This window comes from Erinaceus europaeus, chromosome 16 (assembly GCF_950295315.1).
Source record: "Erinaceus europaeus chromosome 16, mEriEur2.1, whole genome shotgun sequence".
Lineage (NCBI taxonomy): Eukaryota > Metazoa > Chordata > Mammalia > Eulipotyphla > Erinaceidae > Erinaceus > Erinaceus europaeus.
Window position 1 is genome coordinate 69,137,687 of NC_080177.1, and position 15,163 is coordinate 69,152,849.

The 15,163-nt window shown below is 50.3% G+C and overlaps 2 protein-coding genes across 6 annotated transcripts in view; one reads left to right on the top strand and one right to left on the bottom strand.

The window, feature by feature from the left end:
• The window catches only part of LOC103126729 (myosin-6), a 31,675-nt gene extending 25,936 nt beyond the window's left edge, over positions 1-5,739 (top strand). Inside the window, exons 34-38 of the mRNA XM_060175313.1 lie at positions 2,251-2,376; positions 2,550-2,825; positions 3,971-4,066; positions 4,644-4,778; positions 5,644-5,739. Of these exons, the coding sequence (XP_060031296.1) occupies positions 2,251-2,376; positions 2,550-2,825; positions 3,971-4,066; positions 4,644-4,778; positions 5,644-5,667 (657 nt within the window). The 3' untranslated portion in view covers positions 5,668-5,739. The remainder of the gene's footprint in view (positions 1-2,250; positions 2,377-2,549; positions 2,826-3,970; positions 4,067-4,643; positions 4,779-5,643) is intronic.
• Positions 5,740-11,575: 5,836 nt separating this feature from the next.
• On the bottom strand, positions 11,576-14,927 carry CMTM5 (CKLF like MARVEL transmembrane domain containing 5). Of its 5 annotated transcripts, none has more exons than XM_060175314.1 (5): positions 14,429-14,904; positions 12,703-12,855; positions 12,190-12,282; positions 11,916-11,952; positions 11,576-11,820 (listed from the first exon to the last, which is right to left on the bottom strand). In XM_060175314.1, the coding sequence occupies exons 1-5, from the start codon at positions 14,552-14,554 to the stop codon at positions 11,804-11,806; spliced, it is 426 nt and encodes a 141-aa protein (XP_060031297.1). In that variant the 5' UTR covers positions 14,555-14,904; the 3' UTR covers positions 11,576-11,803. The 5 variants fall into 5 exon arrangements, with proteins under 5 accessions (XP_060031297.1, XP_007537717.1, XP_060031300.1 ...); XM_007537655.3 differs by having other exon boundaries at positions 11,916-12,000; positions 14,429-14,900; XM_060175317.1 differs by lacking the exon at positions 12,703-12,855 and having other exon boundaries at positions 11,916-12,000; positions 14,429-14,926.
• Positions 14,928-15,163: the final 236 nt, after the last annotated feature.

Here is a 15,163-nt window from a genome sequence, read left to right on the forward strand (position 1 = left end):
TGAGAGACAGAGGGAGAGAGTGACACAGAGAGGAGAGATATCACAACAGCACTCCACTACTCGTGAAGGAGATGCTCCCAGGTGGTGGTCCGGAGCCTCAAATCTGGGTCCTCAAAAATGATGGTGTGCTCTGTACTGAGTGAGTCATCTCTCACTCTCCTCAACCCCCACCCCAGGACCGCTGTTTCAACAGGACAGTCTTGACTTAAATGCCAAAAATATCATGATTGTTCAGTGATGTCTGCCAAAGTCACAAAGCTGGGACTGGTGGAAGGAATGCAGTTCTTGAGTGACCTTGCTGTAGAATAAGACCTTCTGGGGGGGGGGGGTCGAGCAGGAGTGCAGTGGGTTAAGCGCACATGGCCCGAAGCGCAAGGACTAGCTCAAGGATCCCGGTTCAAGCCCCCAGGCTTCCCACCTGCGGGGGCGGGGGGTCGCATCACAGGTGGTGAAGCAGGTGTGCAGGTGTCTTTCTCTCCCCCTCTCTGTCTTCCTCTTCTCTGTTGATTTCTCTCTGGCCTATCGAACAACAATGAAAGCAATAACAATAATAATCAGAACAACAACAATAAGCAAGGGCAACAAAAGGGGAAAAATAACCTTAAGGAACAGTGGATTTGTAGTGCAGGCACCGAACCCTAGCAATAACCCTGGAGGCAAAAAAAAGAAGCCTGCCTCCTTCTGGCTCTGTATGTGTGGGACACAGGTGTGGCTGGCTACCTGCAGAGCAAACTCTTGACAGCATCCAGTTATCCGGCACCCCAGCCACACTCTGCAATGCACTTAGGTGCCCAGGCAAACTGTTCTGTATCTATCCGATGTGGGAATGGCATCATCCACTGACAGGTCCTCTCCCCCTTACCCCACTCACTCACTATGACTTTTTTTAAATTTTTAAAAAATATTTATTTATTTCCTTTTATTGCCCTGGTTGTTTTATTGTTGTAGTTATTATTGCTGTTGTTATTGATTTTGTCATTGTTGAATAGGACAGAGAGAAATGGAGAGAGGAGGGGAAGACAGAGAGGGGGAGAGAAAGACAGACACTTGCAGGCCTGCTTCACTGCCTGTGAAGCGACTCCCCTGCAGGTGGGGAGCCTGTGCACCGCCTGTGCTTAACCCAATGTGCTACCGCCTGACTCCGACCCCCCCTTTTTTTTGCCACCAGGGTTCTTGCTGTGGCTTCGTGCCTGCACTAGAAATTCACCATTCCCAGCAGCATTTTTTTCTTCTCCTTTCTTTCTTTATTCCTTTTTTTTTTTTTTTTTTTTACTAGATAGAGCAGAGAGAAATTGCAAGAGGATGGGGAGATAGGGCGGGGTAGAAAGAGAAATATAGACACCTATAGACCTGCTTCACCACTTGTGAAACAGCCCTGCTGCAGGTGGGGAGCGAGGCTCAAACTCTGGTTCTTGCACTTGTTGCTATGTGTACTTAACCAGGTGCATCACTGCCTGGCCCCTCACTATCACTCTTTCAAGAACTATCAGTATAATCACTTCCAGAATGTTGTTCTATTCAAAAGACCCTCCTCATTTTCCTATGAGTATTTTTGTCCCTCTCAAATGAGCTCAAAAGTAGAATCACAGTCCCTTGGAGCCTTTTATTATGTTCACCTACAAATACATATGTATGTACATGTAATGTATGAATTTTTATGTAATTTTACATACTATCTATAGCATGTTTACTTCTACCGGAAATGGGGAAGCAGATGCAAAACATGGGATATATATATATGGCTATATGGCATTTTTTTCAAGATCTGTTTATTTTTATGAGAAAGAGAATGAGGGTGGTCTGGGAGGTGGCACAATGAATAAAGCACTGGATTCTCAACCATGAAGTCCCGGGTTCAATCCCCGGCAGTACACATACCAGAGTGATGTCTGGTTCTTTCTTTCTCTCCTCCTATCTTTCTTGTGAATAAATAAATTATTTTAAAAAAAGAAAGGAAGGAAGGAAGGAAGAAAGAAGGAAAGAAAGAAAGAAAGAAAGAAAGAAAGAAAGAAAGAAAGAAAGAAAAAAGAGAGTGAGGGAGAACAGAGCTCTGCTCATCTCTGGCAGATTGAGTGTCAGGAACTGAACCTAGGGCTTCATGTAGGCAAGTCCCTTGCACCACCACTGAACTATCTCCTAGGCCTATTCAACAATTTTTGTTTTACATGGTCATGTTAATCTTCTACAGATAAAAGGTGCAGAATCAGGCAGCAAAATAAACATTCAGTGGTCTTCTCTGCTCATATCCAGAACACCAGCCTCATCAACCAGAAGAAGAAGATGGAGCTGGACCTGACGCAGCTGCAGTCTGAAGTGGAGGAGGCGGTGCAGGAGTGCAGGAACGCCGAGGAGAAGGCCAAGAAGGCCATCACAGATGTGAGTGGGGGCCCGTCACGGCGTCTCCCCCGAGGACACCAGCCTGGGCTCTGGGGACCAGCCAGACACCTGAGCCCTCACACCCAGCTGGCTCTGCAGAGTGCAGGAGGGAGGGCCTCAGGGAGCTGAGGCCTGGGCCACGCTCTTTACCCCTCCACCCCCACCATGCGCAGGCCGCCATGATGGCAGAGGAGCTGAAGAAGGAGCAGGACACCAGCGCCCACCTGGAGCGCATGAAGAAGAACATGGAGCAGACCATCAAGGACCTGCAGCACCGGCTGGACGAGGCTGAGCAGATCGCCCTCAAGGGCGGCAAGAAGCAGCTGCAGAAGCTGGAGGCGCGGGTGCGGGAGCTGGAGAACGAGCTGGAGGCCGAGCAGAAGCGCAACGTGGAGTCGGTCAAGGGCATGAGGAAGAGTGAGCGGAGGATCAAGGAGCTGACCTACCAGGTGGGTGCGGGCCGACGCACTGGGAAAAGGTGACGGGGGCGGCCAGGAAAGGACTCTTCTAACCCTTCCTCTGGGTTCCCATGACCTCAGGCAGAGAGCCACCTTCCAGGAAGGCCAGCCAGCCCACCTGGCATTGACTTCTGGAGAAACTGTCTTTGGATTGATTGTTTTTCACATTCTTGGAGTCAAGTTGGCTACAGTTCATGCTTTTTTTTTTTTCTCCCTCAACACATTTTTATTTGTGATTAATAGTGGTTTACAAGATTGTAAGATTACAGGGTACAGTTGCACACCACACCCACCACCAGAGTTATGTGCCCCCCACCCTCCCAGTGATAACCACCATGGGTCTCACAAAGTCTTAGAGATTGTTTGCTTTTTTCCTCTCTTTCATTTTTTTTTTGCAAGTTTATGTGTATCAGGTCTCTAAATTCCACATTGAATGAATCATATTTTACTAAACATAAATCACCTCTAGTTCCATCCATTTTGTCCAAAAGTTTTTGGGTTTTTTGTTTTTTTGTATGTTTGTTTTGCAAATGGAGAATCTGTTTCTACTTCCTGAACATCTTTTTTTTATTATTCATTTATTTTTCTTACTTCGTTGTCACCAGGGCTTCTCCACTCCAGGTCAACTTTATTTATTTATTTATTTATTTATTTGGGAGAGAGACAGAGAGAAAGTGAAGAGGAAGGAGCTATCAAGACAGAGAGAGAGAGAGAGAGAGAGGTACGGCACTGTTTCACCGTTAGAGAAGCTTCCCCCCTGCAGGTGGAGAGCAGGGCTTAAACCTGGGTCCCTGTGCACTGTAATATGTGTACTCCAGCAGGTAAGCCACCACTCAGCTCCTCCACTTTTTCAGAAGGAAAGACAGAGGCAGAAAGAGAGGAAGAGAAAGAGAGAGACTGAGAGAAAGACACCACAGCATGAAAACTTCCTTCAGTGCAGTGGGAGCCAGGCTCAAACCCAGGTCGTGCTCATAACAAAGCAAACTATCCAAGCGAGCTCTGTTGCCAGCCCTGCCCCCAGAACGCCCGCATTTTCCCCAAGATTTGAGGGGAGGAGAAGGAACAGTAAGAGAGGAAGAGAAGATTGCACAGGCTCCTTCCCAATGACTTCTGCCCACCCCACCTCCCACCCACAGACGGAGGAGGACCGGAAGAACCTGGTGCGGCTCCAGGACCTGGTGGACAAGCTGCAGCTGAAGGTCAAGGCCTACAAGCGCCAGGCCGAGGAGGCGGTAAGCTCACGGTTTGCCCCACTTTCCCATGAACACACCTCCTAGGTGTGAAAAGCAAGGAGTGTCCACCCCAGCATGGCACCTGGACAAAGTGTTGGCTCTTCTCCTGCGTTCTGAGATATTCACTATCAGGGCCCAGTTCACTGAGCACCAGTGAGGGAGCAGAAGCAGGGGCCGGGCAGTGCTGCCAGCGGGAGGGAAGCTGTGGAACTGAGCCTGGGAGAGACGCTGGCCCAGTGCAGGGCAGTAGGATAGACCCTTGGGTGGACTCAGAGGTGTGAATGAGCAGGTCAGTGCAAGGACCAAGGGCCAAGGATTTCTGTGTGTCCCCGCTGGCCACTCAAGGGAAGCTGAGATCTGGAGGGGGTGGGCCAGGCAGTAGGGAGCTGCTTTTAGTCAAGGGCCTCCCAAGCTGGAAGTTTAGGCCCAGGCGGGGGGGGGGGGGGGGGGGTTTGCCCAGGAGCAGGACAACCTAAGGAAGTCTGCCCAGGAGCAGCCAGAGCACTGGGCCAGTCCCCTGGGTGAGGGAGGAAGACGTGCTCACACAGCCCCCTGCTTCCCCCCCCCGACCCTGCAGGAGGAGCAGGCCAACACCAACCTGTCCAAGTTCCGCAAGGTGCAGCATGAACTGGACGAGGCGGAGGAGCGCGCGGACATCGCGGAGTCCCAGGTCAACAAGCTGCGGGCCAAGAGCCGCGACATCGGCGCCAAGGTGGGTCCCCCCGCCCCCGCTAGCCATGCAGGTCACCCTCATGAAACCCCACCTGCCTGGGGCTGGTGAGACAGCTCTCCTAGGATGGGACCTGCTTTGCTGTGCACCTGACCCAGATTCAAACACAGTCATCACCCCCACCCCCACCATGGCACTGTGGTGTCTCTCTTTCTGTCTCTGTTTCTGGGGAAAAAAAAACACCCTCCCAACCAGCCTTGATGTCCCCTTAAGTAGACCCTAATCATCTTGTATTTGGACAGCCCCCAGAGCTGAGAAACCCCCATTGTCTAAAGCAGCCCACTAAAGACCAGAACCTTGCAGAAAGGTCTGTAGTCCCTACCACCACTTTATGTCATCGGAATCCCTAAATGGGGGGGCTGGGTGGTAGCACAACAGGTTAAGTGCACATGGCACAAAGCGCAAGGACCAGTGTAAGGATCCCAGTTCCAGCCCCTGGCTCCCCCCTACAGGGGTGGGTCGCTTCACAAATGGTAAAGCAGGTCTGCAGCTGTCTCTCTTTCTCTCCCCCTCTCTGTCTTCCCCTCCTCTCTCCATTTCTCTCTGTCCTATCCAACAATAATGACAGCAATAACAACAATAATAATAACAACAACGATAAACAACAAGGGCAACAAAAAGGGAAAAAAATACCCTCCGGGAGCAGTAGATTCATAGTGCAGGCACCAAGCCCCAGCAATAACCCTGGAGGCAGAAAATAAAAAATCCTTAAATGGGACCCTAGGTCCCTGAGGTCTGAATCTCTCCCTCCTAAAGTGTCTCCCTGGAGCCCTGAAACCCTAAGGAGTCCCCACTACCTCCCCTCCTCCTCAGCCCAGCCCTCTTACACTCTGTATTCCTTTTTCAGCAAAAAATGCACGATGAAGAGTGAAGCCTGAGAACCTCACTCCAGTTGACCTATATGACCCATGACCTATGTAAAATAAATGAGTGTCATACTCTGCCTGTGCCCTGGTCCTTCCAGCCTTCCCACCTGAGAGCAGGGGGCCCCTCTGCTGCAGCAGATCTGGGGGAACTCAGCCACCCAGGGCTCCTGAGAAGGATGCCATAGTCCAGGGATGGGGGGTGACTTCCATGGAGGGCACAGCCAAGGCCCTCGTTCTGCTCGGTCAGTCTCAGCAGGAGCAAGGGAAGAAATACTGAGAGAGAAGCCAAAGGCACATGGTGAGCAATTCTAAATGCCCCTTAGCAGTAACCCACTCCTGTCACCAGCTTCTGGGGGTAAGCATCTCCATGTGAGGGACACCTGAGGCTGAGAACTAGCACTGACATGCAGGAGGGACCACACCTAGATGCCATGTGTCTCATTTGACCTGTCGGGCTTTCTCTGAGCCCCCACCAGGGAGAGCCTGGCGTAGGTCACATAGTTATTCAGGGAACAGGCTGATGCTGATTCCATTTGACCCCAAGTAAATGGCATCTCCTGAGCCTGATGGCCTGATCACCTTCTCATCCCTTCACCTGTCACCCACGTCCTGGACTTCCCCCAGGTAAGCCCCTTCCGCAGTTCCTCTGAGGCCTTGCCTCTGTCTTCACTCAGTCGATCACCAGTCCAAAAGGTAAACTGAGCACAAGGCCTTGCAAACAATAAGCAAAAGCCAGACGAGCAAAACTGTTGCTTCTTGCTTTGGTGAGGCTGCCAGTCCCAGTGAGGAGCCAGGCTGAGGGGTGGGAGGGCAGGAAAGGATAGAGCAAGAGAGAAGTAAAGGTAGCACCAGCCGGAGCAGAGCATCAGCGCACAGTGGCAGGGCTCAGGCAGGGTGTGGGCTGAGAACAACATCTGGAGGGAGCTCCTGGGGAAGAAGGTGTTTCAATGCAGCAACAAAGCAGCATGAGCAAGGCTAGCAGCAGCCTGGACCAGCCATCAGGGGCCAGATAGAGATGGCCTGTGGGCACTCAAGGCCTGATCCCAGGCCCAGCCTGTGGATGGGGCTACCTACAATAGAGGCTCGGGCCATGTTTGCTGAGGCTACAGTAAACAGGCCAGGTGACCCTCCTGGAAGAGGGAACTGGGGCTGAGGCAGGGTCCTTTCTCACTAAGCTCCAAGGGGATCCATATAGTACCCAAAACACCTGTCTATGTGTTAGGGGAGCTGGGCCCCAGCTCTGGTGTAAAAGAGGAGGTCACCAGTCGGAGCTCACATGGGTGGTCTCTCAGCTAGAAAGGTAAACTTACCGAGTTCCCATCACCGGTTCAAGAGACCATGTGAAAAGAAAGAAACTCAGGGAGGATTCTGGTACGAACACACTCGTTTATTGGGGAGTGGGTTTGGGTTGATATAGAAGGCTAGACAAAGAACAGTTTTCACATACGTCAGAATTCACAGGTTTCTTAAAGGTCAGCATGCCCCCTATGGTAGGGGCTGGTATGACAAGAGTTGATACATAAAGATCAATACAATTAGTCTCCTGATGCAGGCATTTAATTATCCAAAGGCATTTGAGAGAAGAATAGGGGTTGAACCAGTAAGGTGAGATAGAGAAGGAAGAACAAGGCTTTAAAGACATCAAAGGGGCTACAGGAAATAAGGTCTTGGGGGGCTTTTCACTTGTCAGTTGCTGGGAGTGTGTGACAGGATGTGCTCTTCCTTTGTGATCAAAAGGTGAAATGGAATGTGTGAACTTTGAGTGCAACCATTTGGCTGACAGCGGGGGAAGTAGGCTCTTTGTGAAGCGGGAGTCTTACAGAGGAGAAGCTGAGTCTGACAGACTTTTGTCTCTTTGCTCATCTCTATGGAGAGAGGCTAACAAGAGAGGTGTCTTTTCAGACCTCCATCCGTGAAGATGGGGGGAGCTTCCCTAAGTTCTACCAAACACAGGATTGTGATTAGAGATAGCTTAGATTGCGCTGCGTTCCACATGAATAAAGACTGAACTAAAGCACCACTCAGCCATGAGTCCCTGGTTGTCTCTCTCTCCTGCACGTGAAGCTAGCCCGGCATAATGGTGCCTGAACAGGCACTGGCATATGGTGCCCAACCAACGTGGGACCTAACCCGCCCATCCCCCAGATGAGTAAAGCCATTTGGCTACTTATCCACTATGGGTTGCCTTTCTATTTATGAAGAGGTTTCCCAAAGCCTCTACTCTTTCGTCATGAGACAGCTTCTCTGTCTCTGAAACATTTTGCTCTGGGCTACACTTTGGTTCCCTGACCGGGAACTTTGGTTCCTTATGACCATAATCATAGAGCTTGGGAGATACTCAGAGACAGCCCCTGGGACTTTCTGGACTCCCTCTCCCATGTTTCCCGAGGAGAAGGACTACATTTTGTTCCGGGCCACACTTTGGTTTCTTATGACCGTGATTGTAGAGCTTGGGAGATGCACGGAGATTTCTCCTTGGACTTTCTGGACTTCCTCTCACATGTTTCCCACAGAAAAGAACTACTCTAACTTGAAGAGCATTCTCCAGTACCCTAGCAGTCCCCAAGAATGGAGACACGTGGTTAGTTCTACCCTCCTGATTCGATTCTTTCTTCGATGGGAAGACGTTTTTAAAAATGGGTGCCTGCACATCCGATAGCACAGCTATATACAAGATACTGGATACTGTACAGCAAACCATAACAAAGGGACTTTTCAAAGTTAACCCAATTAACAAATAATGTGATGATAATATTAACTATCGATTGTCTTTTTGAACCCTAAGACAGCAGGAACCTCACACCTCCACTATAGAGCCCCTACTTCCCCGTCCTGGAACCCTTGGATAGGGCCCACTTTCCCGTATGCATCTCCCAATCCAAACCAAATAATATTGCATCCGCCGATCACAACCTAACCAACGCAACGATTGCCACCTCAACATGCTTCACCTCAGACTGTATCCAGAGACTTCACGTGTGGAATGACAACCCTTCAGCTTCATTACTCTGGTGAGACCTTTCCTTTTATAGTACACTCTAATTTCATCTCAGGTAGTTCACTTTCTAACAAAGTCCCATAACCTAGATATACACCAGTTTCTGTGAGAGAGAGCTTATGTGCACACATATCCATAAACTACTGCAAAATATATACCTGAAAGCAGAAGTACACTAGAGTTTGCAGTGAGTACCTCCCCAACACTTCCTCTCCACTATTCCAAGCTTGGGATCCATGATTGCTCAACAAATTGTTTGGCTTCATATGTTGACTCTCTTTTCAATCACCAGGTTCCAGATGCCACCAAGATGCTGGCCAGGCTTCCCTGGATTGAAGACCCCACCAATGTGTCCTGGAGCTCAGCTTTCCCAGAGACACACCTTACTAGGGAAAGAGAAAGGCAGACTGGGAGTATGGACCGACCAGTCAACGCCCATGTTCAGCGGGGAAGCAATTACAGAAGCCAGACCTTCTACCTTCTGCAACCCTCAACGACCCTGGGTCCATGCTCCCAGAGGGCTAGAGAATGGGAAAGCTATCATGGGAGGGGGTGGGTTATGGGGATTGGGTGGTGGGAATTGTGTGGAGTTGTACCCCTCCTACCTTATGTTTTTGTTCATTAATCCTTTCATAAATAAAAAATTTTTAAAAAAAGAGAACACATGACCCCAAAAGAGAAAAAAAAATTAAGATATTATATTTGAAATGTATCTCATTATTAATAATAAACATTCTTTTTTATTTAAAAAAAAATGGGTGCCTGCAGCAATCCAGCAGGAACCGTCAGAAGCACCCTAAATGGAATTTCAAGGAGCTTTTTGGACTAGGATGCCCTCAGGGGACTCATGATGATACATGGTGAGATCTGGATAATCTGGTTCAAGGTGAAAGAAGCAAAAACTGCCTACCGCTTTTCTCTCAATTCCCCCCTCAGTGTTCTCTCTGAATATCTTAAGTTTGCTGTCTGCTTTCAGTTGCGTTTCGTAAGAGAGTGATTTGAATGACTGAATTTTTGTATGACATTGACTTAAAAAAAAATGCTGGATGCAGCCATGATTTCTAGAGACATCCAGAAACAATACAAAAATTGTTTTTTTTTTTCTTTTGATTTTTTTTTTTACCTCTTGGCATAAATGTGAAATGTTTAATCCTGAAAACTATATGAATATGGGTGGGGTAGATAAAGCAATGGTTATGTTAATGATTCTCATGCCTGAGGCTTCTAACCATGGTTCTTTTTATTGAGTTTAAACTGTTTAAACAACCTTAAAATCATACTAGAAAGGACTTCCAATTATAATGGAGTTATCAATTATAGTAAACTTCTAATCTGCTACAAGTTTTGTTTCACAAGTAAGTGAATTACAGCTGTCAAGTCTTCACAAGAAAAAGCATCTGCTCAAATGGAACCCCCGGAAATCCATTTGGATCCCTGTTCTCTGACATTGCCCACAAGATGGCACTACTACAGCACACACACACCCCCGGAAACCAATGATGTGACCTGGCACGACCTGAAGAAACAGATTCAGACTCCAAAGCTCACTCTCTACAGAAAAGCATAATTCCAGTGGCTGACCTTCCCCATCGAGACAGACTTGTAGCATTTCATCCCCTGGCATTTCTTCTGTGGTCATCTGCTTTGGACTGACACTTCTATCGAACTTACTGGTACACCTCTTGGACACTTTACACAACTTTATAGCAGTTTCCCTTTACGCTGCTGGGTTTCTCAAAGACTGACCGCAGCAGTCCATGGACTTTGCAGCCAGCAGCCTTGGGGACTCTATAGGCCACGCCCCCTCACCTGCAGGCTCTTTCCACAGAGGAAGGAACCCCCCCCTCTTTACTAGGTCCTGCCCACAGAGGCAGGAAATGCCCTTTGAGGCATGAAATGCCCCTAGAGGCAAGAGATGCCCACAGAGACAGGAAACGCCCTTTTGCCTTGCCCTTTGAGGCAGGAAACGCCCCCCTCAGGCCTCCCCTTGGCATCACACTGGTTCTTGCTGCTCTCTTACTTGTTCCTCCATGTCTTCTGCCAGTTCTTTTGAAAATGCCTGTACGATATAGGTTTCTGTTCACCCCACACTCCTGATACTATGGCCATTAGTTAAAAAGAAAGGGGGAAATGTTGGTATGCTTCTAAATTCTGCTTATAAGACCTTCTGTTTTGATCATCACATTAAGTTCGCTTATATTACTTACAATGTGGTCTATTTACATAATCACTGTTTTACCTGGGTCCTGCCCTGCCTACAGGGTATTGGTTTAATCCCCACTAGTTAGATGGAAGCTTTCTATGTTCTGTTCACACGCACTCTTTTTTTTTTTCTCCGCCCTCTCTCCTAGTCATTTTCCTTTCCCTTGCCACTTCCAGTGAAGAGATGCATAAAAAGCGATGTATCGGGGAGTCGGGCTGTAGCGCAGCGGGTTAAGCACAGGTGGCACAAAGCACAAGGACCAGCATAAGGATCCCGGTTTGAACCCCGGCTCCCCACCTGCAGGGGAGTCGCTTCACAGGCGGTGAAGCAGGTCTGCAGGTGTCTATCTTTCTCTCCCCCTCTCTGTCTTCCCCTCCTCTCTCTGTTTCTCTCTGTCCTATCCAACAATGACAACAACAACAATAATAACTACAGCAATAAAACAACAAGGGCAACAAAAGGGAATAAATAAATTAAATAAAATATTTTTAAAAAAATTTTTTAAGTGATGTATCTGATTAATAAATGAGATACTGCTTCCCAGCTCAGCCATGAGTCCCTGGTCATCTGTCTCCTGCCTGTGAAGCTAGACCGGTAAATGGCACCCTGAACAGGGACTGGCAGTCCAGCCCCAGCCCCAGAGAGCAAACAGGGAGCACTTCCATGAACTCCTGATCTACCTGACATTGGGAAGGAGCAAAGGAATCACCAGCATGATCAGAATCTTTTAATTTGGAATCACCAGCTTCTTCCTATCCACCCCCAACACCCTCTCTCTGGCTGGCTCTTTCTCGGGAGCCAGGTCTCAGATGGTCCTGGGTATGCCTGGAGCCAGCCCATCTCTGAAGGCCTGGAGTTCAGCTCCCTGGGCTGGGGGCTGAGTGTCTGGGTAGTGCCGTCCCTCTGTCTGGCTGAGTCTGGAAGCCAGGTAGCTGCATGGTCACTGCTGCTGGTCCCCTGTGGAGATGGAGCAAGCAGAGAAGAGCATGTCAGGCTGGGGAAGCTGGGCAGGACTGGAGGATCAATCTCCTCACCCAAAGCTCAGAACTCACCCTGAGTGGCCCTGGGTACCAGCTCAGTCTGGTAGATCTTGAAGGCGTCATAGGTAAAGACAGAGACCAAGATGATGCCAAAAACCTGACATGATGATGGCAAAAGCATGACAAGGGCCTTTGGTACTCAGGTTAGGGAAGAGGTTAGCCTGGGGCAAGGTGTGCTCGGGTGTCTGGGGTACTGCATGGACTGGGGGTTGGGGGAGCAAAGAAAGTACATAACCAGCAGCCACAGGACTTGGGGGGCTGGAGGACTCTGTGCCACTCCACTCACAAAAGCAGCGATGGCAGCTCCATCCCGGGAGGTCACAGCAGCAAAGGAGACCACCAAGAATATGACAATGGCACTGACACAGCGGAGAAAGTCCTGGGAGGGGGTGTATACAGTCAGAGGGCAGACAGCATTGCCCTGAGGCACTGTGGCTCCCTTCATGAGACTCCACTGGACACAGAGAAACCATGTAGAGAGACAGAGATCTCCCACTCCCCCAAGAAGAGATGCAGAGTAACCAGGAATGGAAGGCAGGGACCCCGGCTGGGGCAGGGTTCAGCCTGCTTCAGCAGCTGAGGGGTGCAGGGCCAGGGCTGGGGGTGCAGCTGGACCCTGGATAGGCAGGAGGGCAGACAGAAGGAATGTGATGCTGTGAAGGGAGTGTGGGTCAAAACAGCACAGGACACAGCCCAGCTGGGCTGGGGGGAGCGGACACCACACTGACCCTGGAGAAGGAGAGGCCAGACCAGGAAAGGACTGGAAAGGGCCAGGTGATGGGGAGGCAGGGACCCTCACCAGGCAAGGCCAGTTGAGCCTTTCGAAGCTCCGGTAGTACTGAGTGGCGTAGAGGAAGAGGAAGGCAAGCGAGATGAAGAGCTCGAGCAACGCTGCAGCCATGTAGGCAGAGATGGAGGCCGTGAAGCAGATGAAGATGATGAAGGTCAGGGCCTGTGGGACCGAGCCTGTGAGCACTCCAGGAAAGGGGTGCGGCCATGGCCGGGTCTCTGCTATCTCACCCCCAAGGGTGCGGCCATGACCAAGTCTCTGCTCCCGCACCCCCAAGACCTCCCAACGGAGGTCTCTAACCTCCCACCTCTGCCAGCTCAGGAGGAGTCAAATCTCTCAGCTTAAGATCAGTCAGCTACCCCTACCCCAGCCTCCCGGAAACCCCCACGGCTTGACCAAGTCACATGTCTCCAAGAAACACCACCATATAATCCACAAAAGTGGTGTCCTCCTGGAGCTCAGAGCACAAGTGAAGGCTGCCCCCCAAGCTCCTGCATCCCAGAGGCACTGCCCACTCCAGAATGCTTCATAACCCCAGATGCCTACCACCACCCTAACAAGGACCAGAGCTTTTGGTTCCTCACTGAGAGGCAGGTTTAGAAGGCTGGCACTCTGGGTCAGAGACAGCACAATAGTTTCTGAAGCAGATTTTCATGCCTGAGGCTCTGAGATCCCAGGTTCAACTTCTGGTATTACCATAAGCCAGAGCTGAGCAGTGCTCTGGGAAAAAATAAAATTTAAAAAGTAGGCTTAAGGATGGCACAGTGGATAATTTGTAGGACTCTCAAGCATGAAGTCCCAAGTTCAATGCCTGACATCCCAGGTGTCAGAATGAAGCTCCCTCTCTTGCTCATAAATAAAAACTCAGTCTTGGGAATGTTATGCATTGTACAAACTATTGTACTTACTGTTGAATGTAAAACATTAATTCCCCAGTTAAAAAAAGAAGAAGAAGAAGAAAAAAAAAAAAAAAAACACCTCAATCTTAAAAAGGAGGAGAAGGCAGGTTCTCCCCAGTGGATTCTGGGGCTTCCTTTGGCCCTGGCTATATCAGATGCCACATATGCACAAGAAAAATTGCTAGGGGGTCGGGCAATAGCACAGTGGGTTAAGTGCACATGGCACAAAGCGCAAGGACCGGCATAAGGATCCTGGTTCGAGCCCCTGGCTCCCCACCTGCAGGGGAGTCGCTTCACAGGTAGTGAAGCAGGTCTGCAGGTGTCTATCTTTCTCTCCCCCTCTCTGTCTTCCCCTCCTCTCTCCATTGCTCTCTGTCCCAACAATGATGACATCAATAACAACAATAATAACTACAACAATAAAATAACAAGGGCAACAAAAGGGAAAATAAATAAATATTTTTTAAAAAAAAAGATAAATTGCTATAAAGTTTCCCCTTGAGTGACTAGGGGGAAGCTTCTTTCCTGTGCAAAGAAGTTTCTGGGGAGCACTTGGTTGATAAAGTGGGGCTGTGGAAAGCCTACTCTTTCTGATAGCAGGGCTTTTTAGATCTCCCTAGAAGAGGCCATGTCAGAGGCAGGGAGAGACAGACCTGCTTACCCCGGGGCCTCCCACTCCTGCTCCCACCATGTCCCAGAGAGCTGTTTAGCCTCCTCCATTCAGAGGGAGAGGCAGCAAGCAGGCAAGGTAGAGGACTCAGGAAGGGCAGTTAGGGGTATATGGGGGGGGGGGGCAGTCAGGGAGCAGGGCCTCACTGGGCCTGGGGTGCTGTTACCAGCTCTGCTTCCAACAGGATGCCTTTAAGGGAGGAGAAGAAGGTCTTGTCCACGGAGAAGCCCTGGGGCCCTGCATCTGCCCCTTCTTCGGGGGGCCTAACCCCACGGTCCCAAGCACCCAGCATCTTCCAGGGGCCACCAGCCACAGCAGGAAGGCAGAAAACTGGCAGGACAGGAGGCCGACAGGAGGAGGAGGGCACAGGGAAAAACCTGGAAGGGAAGCAGTGGCCCTTCCGGAGGGCCCCAGGAGGCCCGAGGAAGAGGGAGGCCTTCCCCCAGCTGCCCCAGCACCCCAATGGTGGCACTGGCCCCCCAGGAGGCACTTGGGGAGGAAGGTCAGCACTGGGAGGCGTGGTCGGCCCCTCCCCTCACTGGGAGACCGGCCCAGCCCTGAGAGCTCCAGGAGGAGGAGGGTTGAGGAATGGGGAGGTGCAAGGAAGTGCTCCAAGAATCCCAGGCCTAAAGGACCCTCCCCCCTTCTCTGAGGACCTAAACCCAAAGAAGCTTGTGCCCCCTCCCCTAACTGAACCCTCTTCCTTGGTCATCTCTTCCCCCTTCAACTTTGAGGGAGGGTGAGAGCTGGAGCGCGGCCCAGACACCCCCTCCCCTAGGACGAAACTGTAGCCGCCAAGATTGTGGACAAAGGGAGATTGTTGGGGGGACAAGGGGGCGCTGTGTGCCTGTCTCAGTGCCTCAATGGGCCTCTGTCTCTCCAGCGTGCCAGGAGGGTAGCC

Excerpts from the sequence above, each read along its gene's own strand:
- CMTM5 (XM_007537655.3), bottom strand. The coding sequence starts at position 14,554 with ATGCTGGGTGCTTGGGACCGTGGGGTTAGGCCCCCCGAAGAAGGGGCA. Across the intron at positions 12,856-14,428 it reads TCCTGTTGGAAGCAGAGCTG|GCCCTGACCTTCATCATCTT; the intron begins GTAACAGCACCC and ends TCGGTCCCACAG. Across the intron at positions 12,001-12,189 it reads GAGCTGCCATCGCTGCTTTT|GTTTTTGGCATCATCTTGGT; the intron begins GTGAGTGGAGTG and ends TCATCATGTCAG.